At 53.2% G+C, this 13,195-nt stretch overlaps 1 protein-coding gene across 3 annotated transcripts; it reads right to left on the bottom strand.

Annotated features, from left to right (window-relative positions):
* Nucleotides 1–2,379: 2,379 nt before the first annotated feature.
* Nucleotides 2,380–12,214, bottom strand: GDPD2 (glycerophosphodiester phosphodiesterase domain containing 2). 3 transcript variants are annotated; one of them, XM_041742120.1, is made up of 16 exons: nucleotides 12,037–12,214; nucleotides 10,302–10,415; nucleotides 9,946–10,049; nucleotides 9,586–9,679; nucleotides 9,360–9,419; nucleotides 9,006–9,104; nucleotides 8,741–8,834; nucleotides 8,446–8,591; nucleotides 8,253–8,335; nucleotides 8,006–8,156; nucleotides 5,742–5,963; nucleotides 5,374–5,522; nucleotides 3,666–3,813; nucleotides 3,429–3,511; nucleotides 3,150–3,178; nucleotides 2,380–3,053 (listed from the first exon to the last, which is right to left on the bottom strand). In XM_041742120.1, exons 2-16 carry the CDS (start codon nucleotides 10,404–10,406, stop codon nucleotides 3,001–3,003), a joined length of 1,620 nt encoding a protein of 539 aa, XP_041598054.1. In that variant the 5' UTR covers nucleotides 10,407–10,415; nucleotides 12,037–12,214; the 3' UTR covers nucleotides 2,380–3,000. The 3 variants fall into 3 exon arrangements, with proteins under 3 accessions (XP_041598054.1, XP_041598053.1, XP_041598055.1); XM_041742119.1 differs by having other exon boundaries at nucleotides 2,380–2,806; XM_041742121.1 differs by lacking the exons at nucleotides 9,946–10,049; nucleotides 10,302–10,415; nucleotides 12,037–12,214 and adding an exon at nucleotides 10,077–10,201 and having other exon boundaries at nucleotides 2,380–2,806.
* Nucleotides 12,215–13,195: the final 981 nt, after the last annotated feature.

The raw sequence follows: 13,195 nt of genomic DNA, 5'->3' as shown, positions 1-13,195 counted from the left end.
GTGGTGCTAAGTTTCTCAGTGGCTTTCCTAAATTAGGTTTCTCTATGGAGTTGGGAGAGATCCTGAGGTCTGCTGACTCCTGCAAGTAGGGACTGAACCCTACAAGAGGGAAAGAAATAAAAAGAAAATCGGCAGGTGGTAAACACAGAATTCAGCAGTTTCCTAGTACTGTGTGGAGTTTGAGGCTAGCAAATTCTCAGCTCAGTGCCCCCTCTCTTAGGACCATGCTGAAGCACCTCATCCTTAAGAGGGCCTTTGGGGCCCAGAAACCCACAGCTTTTCTTTCTAGTAACTTGGTATTCTGGCCCAAGAATAGGTCCAGGCCACGCCAAGGCTGTAGCCACAATATCTGTTCTACTTAGGACTCCTGTCTTCACTCTCAGCTAGTACAACAGGAGGTTCATTGTGGCAGAACCCCAAGCCACGGCAAACTGAGGGGAGAACTGTGCCTAGGAGTCTTATCGTGGGCCTTCTCTAAAGAGTTCCAAGGTAGAGATATCAGGCTGAGGTACTGGTAGGCAGAGAGGTCCTGGTTCAGCCACTGCCTTTCTCCACTACATCTCCACAGGGCATGGTGACAGAGGGAGGCTCCTTGATCCCTGTGCTTCTAAACTGAACTGGGTCGGGGCTGTGTCTCAGCTCTATTAATAGCCCCCTAGCCCAGCCTGCTAGCCCCAAACCCGGATGCCAGGAGCTGTGAGTCAGCAGCTAAAAATAACGGAGAGCAACTGCACCCCAACCCCAATGAGCAGCTCTCTGAGGCCCTCCTCCCTCAAGTTTTTGTCAGTCCCAGTCTCCAGCCCAGGGTGTCATAGAAGTTAAGTGTGCCATAGCTGTCCAGTCCTCCTAGAAAGCCAGTAAGGATAAGCGGTGGCAGCGTCAGGGCTGAGGACTCACGGCTAGGGTCCAGGGGTAAGGAGTGAGGGTCTGGGACTAGGTCCTGACACTCTGGCCCGGAGTCTGGACTCTGAGGTTACAGGACTGCAGCTGAAAGCCTGGAAGCTGAGAAGTTGAGGCCAAGGGGGTTGGACAGTCTGGAGATTGTCAGGACTGGGTTGGAAGAGGAGGGGAGGAAGAGGCTGCAGGGCTGCGGGGCTGGACACCTGGGAGGGGACAGAAAAGTAGGGGTGCGGGGTGGAGGTACACGCTGAGAGGTAAGAGCCTGGCGGTACCGGACAGTCTGGGCACCTCCGAGCTGCGGCTGGCAGACGGTCAGATTGAGGGGCGGATCAGGAATAGGGAAAACGAAGGAAATGCATCTTGAAAGGGTAGTGTGTGAAGGAGCCCTGCCCGCGACAAGGCGGGGTGGACGCCCGAGGAGAGTGGGACCAGACAGCGGCCGCGGCATTGGCTCCCGGGGCGCCTACTTCCTCCCAGGCCTTCGCGCGCCGGTACCCCCGCCCACCGCGCCAGCTGCAGGCCAGGTATGTTGGCTTGGACCACTGCCTGTGTACGTATGTGTATGTGTATGCATGGAGGGGGCGGGCGGCGAGAAGGGAAGGGGCGGGCCTGGGAGGAGGAGGGGGCTGGAATACAAATTCAAACTCGCTTCCGTCAATCCCGAGACCGGAAGTGGTCGGGGCATCTTGGGAATTGTAGTTCCAGGGGCTGCCTTGCCATCCAGTAGGGTCTTGTCTGGAAATGGTAGTGCTGTCCCGGGTCCCAGTCTGGTGAGAGAGGAGGAATTGAGAACCGACCCTTCTGACCTCGCCAGCGTCTTAATCCGATTTCCCTTCGCGTGGAGACACGAATCGGGGTGAACGTTGGTGTGGTAGGGAACAGAAGAGTCAGCCATTGAGCCCTCTCCGAGGGTCCCAGGTTTTGCCTTGGCCCCTCCCTCCCCCTTTTACCAGACTCCCCATCCTAGGTCAGCTTCTCACTGGTCACTAACTATTCTAGCCCAGGATCTCACGAGCAACAAACATACTGGGGAACTTGTTCCTCGAGGGGAAGGAGGGCCTGAGAACCAGAGCCTGCGCGCAGCAGCTCATAGAGGCGAAAATTTGTGAGAATCTTGTCGAAATCGGATTATACCCTCAGGGTGTAGAGTCAAGGACACAGGTCTCCAACTGGCACAGAAAACAGGTGGCATTCATACGTCACGGTGACGACTGACGCGGCCTCCTTCTTGCGGCGGGTGACCACAAGGTGGAGCTACAACGCAACTCTGCGCAGAGTGCCTCAGTCACCCAAGCTTGTCCCCGTGGTGGCTGTTCTCTTGCTTCCCCTCTTGCAGCCCTTCATTGTCCCAGGTGGTCTTCCCACCTCCAGCCCAAGAATCTCCCCGTGATGACCCCTCAGTGTCATGTCACATAAAACCGAGATGGAAGGTACATTCTCCACCAAACCCCACCACTGAAAAGATCAGACCACAACCAATCAGGAGTTAAATTCATTGAGGAACAGATTAACAACATACAATAACCAACCTGTCTTGAAGAAAAGGCTGTGCACAGCAAAAAGCCACCTATAGGCACAGAATTAAATGGCTACATGGGCTCTTTTGCCCCCAGTATCTAGGCAGGAAAGCAGTTAAATTTGCAGGGAGTCAGAAGAGATAGCGAATGGAGTGGGATTAGTGTCTCCATCATCTTCGTTCTCCAGGAAAGGCTGTTATGTCATCTCCTTCAGTCACTGGTCCAAACTGGTCCATCCCTGACACACCCTGTGCCTTCTACACAAGAACTCGTGCACACAGGTCTGAAACGTTATCTTGGCAACCTCCTTCCCACTTCTCCATCCTAGTTTCATTTTGGGAGTAACTTCCCATGACTCACTGTCTTCCCAACGACCTCAGATCGAAACCCTAAGGGGAGCAGATTCCACGGAAGCTTGCAGCATGCCCACCATCTGTGCAGAGGACCCTCATAGTTCAAAACCTTCTGTTGGCAAAGTTTACCCCACCCCATCCCCACTCAGCCGCTCTCCCTTCCTTGCTGTTAGTCAATCCAGACAGGCCTCAGACTGTGGTTGGTGGGGGGGGGGGTTGGGGCTGGGCATTCACTCCATTATGAAATTGTTGATCCTGGTCAGCAGCACTGCTGTTTCTAAGCCTAGAGCAGCGGGTGGGGAGAGGGGAGGACATATAGGGAGTGACCAAAGGGAAGGCTAGAGGAGGAGAAAAATGAGATGAGGGAGAAAGTTCTTACCAGTTTTCTCTCTCTCCTTCTTACATCTCCTGTAGGGAGAAAAGCTTCCCATTATGTGTTCAACCGGCTTCAGGTATGACCTTCTGATGCCAGGTTCCCTCAAACTGCCTTTCCCAGGCTCAGGCTAATTTGGCATATAAGGAAGGGCCCAAGAACCACAAAGGAACCGAACAGACCAAACCCCAAGCTCCAGGCAGCGTATGTGAGTCTGAATCAGTCCCATTGCCAGGACCCTGGGGGACAATGAAGACCCAGAAAGCTGAGGCATGAAGCACTCACCCTTGGAGGAGGAAGGTCCACAGAAGCAACAGGGTGGAGACGCAGTTGGTGATGATCCACATCATTAAGTAGGTTTGAGGGGGCTAAGGGATAGGAAAAGGCACCTCTAGGTGGTGGCCAGAGCCCCAAAGGTAGTATGTGGGGGGAAATGCATGAGGAAGAGATGGTTGGGGTTAAGGAGAACTGTGGGTGGGGGTGGGGGAAGAAGACAAGTGGTGACAGCCCTAGAGGTCTTACAATAATCCAGACGGGGTATCGCATCTGCTGCAGCAGCTGGCAGTCATTGGTAGTGACCGAATCCACCCCTGCGCACCAGAGCAGGGAAAAAAGCCAGGGCTTGTTCACTACAAATAGGTTCACTGAGACATTATCTTGGTGTAGTGCCCTGTGGAGGTGGGAAACAAGGAACATCTAGAATCACGGGGCTCGAGGTACAGGAGTCAGCCCCTGTGCATGCTCCAATGTACGATGTTGCTACCAAGGACTGTCAATTCTACTTTTTAAACTTTCTTTGCATTGCTGAACTTTGTCTCCCAGTGGATCCCACCTACGGACCCTAGCTTGGCTATCAGGGGCCACATGAGTGTGTTTCTCTTCTCTGTCCCATGACAGGACTTCGGGGGTCTGAGGAACAAGTGCCCATGTCCCTGAGTTGTCTTGTCTCAAGGCCCAGCAGCCCTAATTCCTTCCACCAGGGCTTAGGACCTGGCTTATTATTCCCTTTACCACCAGACCTCTTCTGAGCTGATGTTGGTTCCATTTATCAGTGTTCCTTTCAAAGGATGGGGGCTTGCATCTGAATATGATCTCCCAGGTGAGCTTGGCCCAGCTTTGAGTACAGCAAACTCCCCCTACCTTTTGGGCATGACGTCTGAATGCAGGCAGCCCAGGTTTGGGCTAGTTTTGGCAATGTCACATGCCACTGATGACTCATTATGCACACTATTCAATCAAAGCCCTGGTCTTTTTCGCACATGTTCCTGCTGAATGCCAGTATCTCCTCTCTTGTCTTTGTGCAATTGAGCTTCTTTTGGACTGCAAATATAGGTCTTTACATCTATTCCTGTTGTGTTTCCTCTTGGTACATTTGGTCCATCGTCTTAGGGCACTTAGGCTTTTCAGGACCTCGATTTCATCGCCAGTGTATTCATTACCAATTTATATCTTTTGGAAACATGATCAGCAGTTGAGGCTGGCTAGCCAAGACTAAAGTGAGGGCCAAAGCCAATGTCATGTCTCCCTCCATGGTGACAACTTGGGAAAAGGTCCTTGAAATACTTGCGATCACTGGGCTATCATTCAATCCATGTTTCTTTTTCTATCTGGCCACAGAGACCTTATAAGAGACCCTGGCAACTGCATGTTTTGCAGTCCATCCTGTTTACTTACTGGCTGGGTCAGCTTCTGGGGCCCAGCTCACATTTGGGACTCTCTCACCTCTCTCCCCGGATCCATCCTCTCTTGCACTTACCTCTTTGGTGAAGAATGAAACCTAACATCATTCTTGTGGCCGACAAGGTCCTACCCAATTTGGCTCCTGCTGACCTCCCCAGCCTCACCTTCCCCTTGCAGCTCTTCTCATCATTAGCTCCTTGTGACCTGTCAGGTCTCAGCCCAGACATCGCCTCTTTAACTACTTCTCCTAATGTGGCCCCTTTTCTAGCCCTCACTCTAATTGCTCTATTACATCTCCCAGTTTTATTATCTTCATATCACTTATCACTATCCAATATGCATATAATTTGTTCAGTTTATTATCTCTCTCTTTCACTAGTATTCCCAAAGCCTGCAATAAATAGTGCCTGATGCATAGCAAGTGTTAAACATATTGGTAAGTATTTGTTGTATGTGTGAATAAATGAATGGCCATTGCCCTCCCTGAGGTGGCTCTCCCCTGCCATTAAGTTTAATGGGATTCCCTTGGCTCCTTTCCTCTGGCACTCACTTGATATCCAACAGTGGCAGGTCTTGGTAGGGGAGGTTGAGAAACTGAGGCCTCTCAGTTCTGTTGCTTCCTTGCTGTCCATATATCTGGCGCATTCTGGGTGCCCGTTGTTGGACGTTAGCCCGATCTTCATCCGGTAGCCAAAGGACCTGTGGTTCAGGGAAGATGGGCATGAAGCTGAGGAGAGCTTGGGGATTCCAGGGATAGGGGCAGGGGCAGAGAGGTGTGACCACAGAATGGGGTATATGAGTTGGGGTGGGGCCCTGGGGCAGGGGGCAGACTCAAAATTATCACCATAGCCTAGGGAAGGTAGGGGGTAGGGTGGGGAGAAGGGTAAGAGGGAGTACTCGGGTTCCTGGCAATATCACCATAGCTTGGGGCACCCTTGCACTCAGCACTGTCTCCAAGGTCTGGTTCACAAATGTATCATGGTATGTGTGATTTCGCGGGGGGCGGCGCAAGTCAAACATGATGGAAAGGTTAAGGACTGCAGCTTCCTTCAGCAGCTCTTCCAATGTTGGTACTGTCTGGTTCTCAGCCTCTTTCCGATCAGGGCCTGACAGCCTCTTGGCCCCCCAGAAGGGTTGCCTCTACAAGAACAGGAAAATTATTTCAAGACCAGAAGAAGCCTTTAGAGCATTCCTCCATTCTTGCCATTTTGGCTCATTTCCCCCACTTGGTGCCCGGCTCCTGTGTACCTCTGAGCCAGCGTCTTTCTTTCTCTGAACTGTGGCCCTTTCCAGACCATCTAACACCTTACATTGTGATCCCCAACCTCCTTCCCTCCCAGTTTCCTAACTTCCTTTCTCCTACTACATTTTCTCTTTGGTCTCACAGACACCTCTGGGGTCTTAGCCCCTTGGTTTCCTCCCAGTCCATCAGCCCCTTTCTGCCACACCTACATCCCCTACCCTTGGTCCAGCTGCAGCTTGAATTACTTTTCCACAGCACCCTCAATTCCATTTCTGCCCTGCATGCTGCACTCCCCCCTCCCACCAAATCCCAGACTCTGATTCGATTCTATAATCATCTGCCTCCTCCACCGCTAGAATTAGGGGGGTAGAGCACATCATGTAGACTGTCACTACAGTCTTCTTTCACCTTCAGCGCCACTTTATCATCCCTTTTTTAAAAAAAAAAAAAAAACAACTCTATGACCAACATGGGGCTTGAACTCATGATCTTGAGTTGAGGGTCACATGCTCTACCGACTGAACCAGCCAGGTGCCCCACTTAATCATCCTCTTACTTGCTCTTCTTTTGCTCCTTTTTCCATTCCTAGTGGCTCTTCCAAACCTCTGTCACTCTCCTCTCCTACCCCTCTTAATCAACAAATGACCTTACCTCCTAATCACTGACATGGAGAAAGCATGTCTTTCTAACACCTTAATTTATTTAATCATCTCAATGATCCTACAAGGTAAGTACTATTATAATTATGCCTATTTTACAGATGAGGAAAATGAAGCAAAGAGAGACTCTGTTGCCCAGACTCCCACAGCTAGTAGGTGGTAAAGCCAGGAGTCAAACCCAGACATCCCTTGGTCTTAATCACCCTGACATGTCATCGTATATAGAGTTCAATGAAAAACCAATCAAGCTGCAAAAGAAATATGAAGTGATCCTATCTGTGCAAAATGAAAAATGCACATGGGCATGTACATCTCTGTGTATGCATATATGTATATATACATACGTATCCAACTGCTAGCAATGGATATCTCAGAGGAGTTGGATTATGGGGGACTTTTCTATGTTCAGGTTATTTCCTTAATGCTTAATTTTTTTATGAGAAACACATATTACTTTTAGGATCAGGAAGAGAGGAACTGAAAAAATAAAGTACCCTGATGAATATTTCTGTTACCTACAGGATTGAAACCTGCACTTTGGGGGCCTGGCATTCAAAGCCCCCTGAGACCAAGCCTCTGCTCCCCTTGCCAGTCTCACCTCCTACCACTCCCACAAATTTTATCTCCCAGTTGCACGGAGCCACTGTTTTTTTTTTTCCCCCTGGAAACACTTCTTTGTACTTTTGGGGCTTGACATACGCCCCTCTTTCTGACTAGAATTGTCAGTCCTTGCTTTGCCCATCTTAAAAACCATTGTTACTGCATGTGCTACTCAGGCATTCTCTCCTGTGAAACCACTCCTGATCCTCTCCCACATCCACCTTGCCAAACATTGGCTTTACTCTCTCTCCTCTCTGTTTAAGAGTTTATTTAATCATTTGAGAGAGAGGGAGGGAGGGGAAAAGAGAGAGAGAGAGAGAGAGAGAGAGAGAAAACGAGTGAGAGAGGGAGAGAGAGAAGCAGACTCCCCACTGAGCTGGGAGCCTGACCTGCTCCATCCCAGGGCCCCGAGGTCATTACCTGAGCCAAAGGCAGACCCTTAACTGACTGGGCCACCCAGGCACTCCTCTCTCCTCTCTATTTGGTAAAGATATTGTAATCACTCTAGTTTTCCTATTCTGATAGCCTGTTGGCTCAGCTCTGTCCTTGGAAGGAGAGACTTGTGGAGAGAGCCTGGATACCTATTGCTCAGCACAGGGCTCAGAAAATACTTATCAATGAATGAACTCTCCCCCAAGCGCTCCTACAGGTGGTTGCCTCTTCTATGAGGCTGTCTTCACCTCTAGGAACCAGGTCCCAGCATTGAGCTTCTTCAGTTCAGCACAGGAGAAGTCACTGCTGTGGGAGGAGGTTCGGGCTGGGAACACAGAAGCCACATCTGTGGTCCGGCTCAGGTGCTCATCATGCATGAGGAAGGGGATCCCGTCAGAGCTGAGGGCACAAGGGGTGTCAGGGGGCTGAGCTCTGGGACTGGTCATCACTTCCTGAGCTCCTCTACTGTGTCCCTCTGCCCCCAGCTTCTCTCACCTGACCATCACATCCGTCTCAAACACAGCAGCTCCGCATTCGGCAGTTTTCCGCAGGGACATCAGGGTGTTCTCGGGGGCCAGCTGGGCAAGGGAATTGGTGGGGAGATAGCAGAGAAGGGTTGGAGCCTGGGAACCCAGAGACTGGAGGAACAGACCCTCCCCACCCTACCGACATTCTACCCTACACTCACCATGGGGGCCCCTCGGTGTCCCACCAGACCAGGCTTGGGGGGTAAGTCTCTGGGTTCCATGATACAGGGTGAAGAGATGCATAGTGGGGTGAGGTAGACGGCCAGGGAAACTCCAAAAAATAGGAACAGTAGCAGAATCTTGGGACCTGTGGGGGTGTGGGGGACAGGCTATGGAGAAAGGGCAATGGGTGAGCTCTGGGGGGGCAGAAAGCAGAGTGCAGGTGCAGTAAGACAGGTAGCAGGAGGCAGAAGCATTGACGGCCAGTGAGGGGATGTTGGGGAGCGGAGCTGGCACCTCTTCGATGGATGCGGTAGAAGGTATCAGCCACAGGCCAGGCCAGGAGGGTGATGCCAGCAACTGCTCCAATATGAAGGAATGGGGCTGTGGCCTGTGGACAAGACCTGATGAGGAGGGCTCTTCTCTCTAGTGGTCCTTGCCTCCCCCTCCTGGGACCTGAGTTCAGAGCTCCTTGAAGTCTTGGGGACTGGGGGGCAAGATGTGTCCAGGAGTTGGACACAGGTCAAGGCTCCCACCTAGGCATTGGAGATCAGTCACTCACCTGCAGTGACACACGTAAGCTACGCCATTCCTGCTGCCATTGGACATCCAGTCCCACAAGGCCAGCGGCCACAAGAAGCATAATGAGCAGCAGCAGCATCTGGGGAATCAGGGATGAATGGGGCCTTCTTTGTCAACCCTGGGCTCATGGCTCTCTGGGCTGCCTCCACTCCCTATATGCAAACAGGACCATTTCTTTCCCCTGACTCATCCACGTTCCTTCTTTTACTCAACAACCTGGGCTTCAGGTCCTGAGCTTCAGTGCATGGGTAGAATACTGGGGTGCTCAGCCAGTAGCTGGCCAAGTGCTGGGCCCAGTGACCCCTCTTTCCACTCACTCCCATCCCCACTCTACCTTGTGGACACTGTGCAGATGCAGAGGCTGGCCACAGAGCCGCAGGAGCAGGGCCAGGAGCTGGAGGCAGAGGGCAGTGGGAGTAATGAGGCGCCAAGAGAGGTCACTGAAATGGGCTTCCCAGACTGCCCTCTCACGCCTCCCCCTCCCCTCGGTGGCCAGGGGGGTGAAGCTGACGGGAAAGGAGGACTGAGGTGGGTGTTATGCGGGCCACTCCCTGACCCACCAATAGCAGTGATGCATATGTGACAAGTAGAGAGATGACCAGCAGAAATGCCAGGGACCAGTCCATCCAGTGTCCCCAGTGGTGGAACAGGAATCTGTGGGAAGGGAGAGGAAGGTGTGAGTGGGGGGAGGGCTGTTAACAGTGGCCTGAAGGGAGTTGGGGTGGGTCTAGAAGGATGACTAGAAGGGAATGAGGGGCCAGGGGCTCCAAGGGCCGGGGAGACCTCATGGAAGAGTTTTCTAAGGAGGTTTTGGGTAGCGGGACAGCTAGGCAGGGCTGGGGATGACTGAGCACCCATGGGTCCCAAGGTGGGGCACAGTGGAACGTGTATGCTGAGGAAGGAGGGGGTCCGTGACACACTCATTGAAGTTGTGCAGGTCATTGAGAAGGATGAGCCCGATGTACAGCCAGCCCAGGGAGAGGAGAAAGGTGAGGAAGAGCAGGCCAAACCAGATACAGTCGCACTGCAAAGGGGCAGGAGAGAAGCTCACAGCCGATCCCCACTTCCAGCTCAGAGTCCCCAACGGATGGCAGCTCAGTGGGGCTTCCTGCCAGGCGTTAGGCTGCTCTGCTCTGCTCTACAGGCAGAGAGAGATTTTCTTCCTGGGGAGAGAAAGCCCCTTCCCCCCAGCTGCCTATGAGCACACTTGGCCTCCTTATCCCCTCCAGGCAGCTTCTGCCTTGGACTTCCAGTGCCCCCCCCATCCCTACTCCACCTTGCTGGTTTGCATCCTCTCTTTGGGGCATTTCCTCCAGTGGCAGCTATACAGGCAGTGGAGGCAGCGGGCCCAGACGGAGCAGCAGCCGGGGGACTCGGCCATGGTGAGGGCCTGGGAGAAGGGACACTCAGCCATCAGGGACTCTGGCAGGAGGTGGATCCCATCCTCCCTCCCAGGGCATCTGAGGAGCTCAGAGGTGCAGCAGAGACCTGGGCCATTGCTCAGCAACAGGTCATGGGGCTGGCCAAAGTGCCAGATTGGACAAGGATGTGAGCAATGGGGGATAATCTCTTTCCCTTTAATCTGGATACCTGAAAAGTCAGTGGGACAGCCAGGAGATTCAGTCTCTGCAGCCAGGGTGCATACCCACCCTCTCCAACTCCTCCCCATTTAACAGCATCCATCCAGCTCTGGGGATAGAGTGCTTGCCCAGGGTGGGGACTTAGGAGGAACTGCCCAGGGTGGGGCAAATTCAGTTTAGCAAGTTGAGACAGATCTGGCCAAGCTTCAGGCAGCCCCATGGTGGGGAGCCTTCCACCCCAGGAACCAAGAGTTACCTAAAGCAGAGGTTCTGGTTCTGACCTGGGGCTAAGAAAGGCCCAGCTAGTTGGCCAGTTGATATGGATACAGAGATTGCACACACCACAAGTCCTGGCTAAAAGATTCTCTAGGTCTCTACCTCCTAGGGGGTAGGAGGCACTGCCAGTAAGAGGAAGACTGGAGGGAAACAGGTTGCCTGTGTCACTCCCAGCCTTCTGAAGGAACCCTTTTTCTGCCCGCACACACCTGGAAAATCCAAGCCCTTTCACCCCACAGTCATGTCCCTTCCTGCCCAGTCATCCTGCCCAGTCACCCCCCTCCACCCCGTCACCCCAGCCAGGAACCCAGTCTCTGTAGGGGCCCCACCCTCTGAGATCGCTTGGGTGAAAGTACAACAAATACTGGTCAAAGGTGTATGTGTGTGTGTGTGTGTGTGTGTGTGTGTGGTTGTGTTGTGGCCTGGGATTGTTAGACCTCACAATTTTGGGTCATGCGGGGACCTAGGTGGCTTACTGATCCCCAAACTAAGCTGGGTGTGTGACTGGGTGCACGATTCGTGTCAGCATTTGTATGTGTGTGTGCACTAGTGACTGTCAGTTCAAATGGGTTTTCTAGAGGACTTTGAGTGTGTAGAGGAGCCCCTGGATCCACCCAAAGTGTGTGTGGTCTGAGGGACGTGACCCCTTGTCATCTGGGCCCCATAAAGGCTGTGGAGACTTAGAGGGTACATGGTGGCTGGGCCCCTGAAATGAGGGAGGGTGTGGCTGCCCCAAAACTGCCCTCCTTACCCCATGCTTGCCTTGGGAAAGGAGAATTAGGGTAAGGAGCAGAGGGGTGAGGGGTCTGTAGCTGGAGGGAGGGAAACTCCCCTGAGACCCTTCCAGGGAAAAAGCATCCTAAAGGGATGCTTCTTCCCATCCCAGGACTAGCTTCTAGTAGCCTGCCCTGGGCTCCATCCACACTTACTGCCTCCCTTCAGGTCTTGTCTCTGTATCCCAGACACTGCCTTCCAGAGTCCTCCCTCCCAAGAGCTGTCTGTAAGATGGGGTCAGGATCTGAGAAGTCTGAAAACCCCAATCAGGGGAGCTGAGCAGGGGTGCTGCTCAATCCCTGGGCCTGCTCCCCGCCGGTTGGAGCCGGTCTCCGCCCCACCATTCCCGCCTGTCACCCCAGCCTTCCCCAGCCCTCACACCTTGTCTCAGCGGCAGCTCTGCTCTGCTCAGCTCTCTGCTCTGCACTGCACTGCTTCCCAGCTCCTCTTCGAGTTGTCTGCCTCCTCCCTCTTCTAGTCCTTGGCTCAGCCCCACTGGTCAAACAGGTGGCACTGTTGCCACCTACAGGAGGCTGTGTGGGTTCTGTCGGAAGGACTTCAGCTGCTCTATGGCCAGTGCCCAGCCTGTGGGGGTGGGGGGTGGGGTGGGCGGAGGTGGGGTGGGGGTGGGGGCGGAGGGGGAGAATAAGGGAAGAAGGGGGAGGGACAGCAGATCTGCTTCTTTACTCGCTGCGCTGCCGGTCAGGGGCTTGGCGTGAGGAATTCCTTTGTGTGGCCCTCCCCATCTCTCTTGTCCCTCCTCCTGTTCCCCTCTCAGTCACTGCCGGGGCTTTGTCCAGGCTCAGGGAGGCGAGGGCTAAGGGCACCAGCTGAGGGCACCAGCAGGCGGGAAGCTGGGGGGAGGTGACCACACAATTCTGCGACTTGGCAGTGAGGAGAAGGGGCCCAGCCAACCCCCTGGGAAGAAGGGGGAGTGTGTGTGTGCTTGCCTGTGTGTGTGTGTGTGTGTGTAAGAGAGAGTGTGTCTAGCATTTCCCTCAAGCTTCCTGGGAGGGTGGCCTTGATTTATCAGCCTCCTTTCACTCCTGGGATCCTACTTCCACTTCTGTAAGGTGCATCTAGAAGATAGAGGGTTGCGAGCTATTTCTTGAACTCTGGGCAGCAGGTCGTCCTGTTTCTGGACCAGGGGTCACCACAGGCCTCATGAATCCTAGGTGACACTAGCAGCCCCCCGTTACCCCCATCACCCCAGACAGGAGATGTTCATTTAGGATGCAGGAAGACTTGTGTCATTCCTGCTGTCTTGTCCTCAAGGTATCTAAAGTCTCTTTCCAGGAATCATTTGAAGAGTATAGTGTTAGGGTCACAAGCCTTGGAACGTAAACATGTGCAAAAGATGCTGTTACTATACATATCATCAGCAGAAGGCTGGCAAGTATGCTGTAGCCAGCTTAAAGTACAGAGCTCTCTCTGGGTGGGATGAGGGCTAGGGGGGTGCTGGCTTGACTAACCTTCCCTCTTTACCCTTTGACTGATGCAGTGGCTCAAAGCCTGGGAGGCTTACACAGCATTGGTGGGA

The sequence above is a fragment of the Vulpes lagopus genome, chromosome X (genome assembly GCF_018345385.1).
Source record: "Vulpes lagopus strain Blue_001 chromosome X, ASM1834538v1, whole genome shotgun sequence".
In the NCBI taxonomy this organism is placed as follows: Eukaryota; Metazoa; Chordata; class Mammalia; order Carnivora; family Canidae; genus Vulpes; species Vulpes lagopus.
The sequence above is the reverse complement of the archived record's forward strand: the minus strand, read 5'-3'. Positions and strand labels throughout refer to the sequence as shown.

Coding starts and splice junctions, on each gene's coding strand:
- GDPD2 (XM_041742119.1), bottom strand. CDS start 10,406: ATGGCCGAGTCCCCCGGCTGCTGCTCCGTCTGGGCCCGCTGCCTCCAC. Junction 3,512..3,665: donor GATACCCCGTCTGGATTATT/GTAAGACCTCTA, acceptor CCTATCCCTTAG/CCCCCTCAAACCTACTTAAT. Junction 2,807..3,149: donor GAAGGAGAGAGAGAAAACTG/GTAAGAACTTTC, acceptor TGCTCCCCTTAG/GGTTTCGATCTGAGGTCGTT.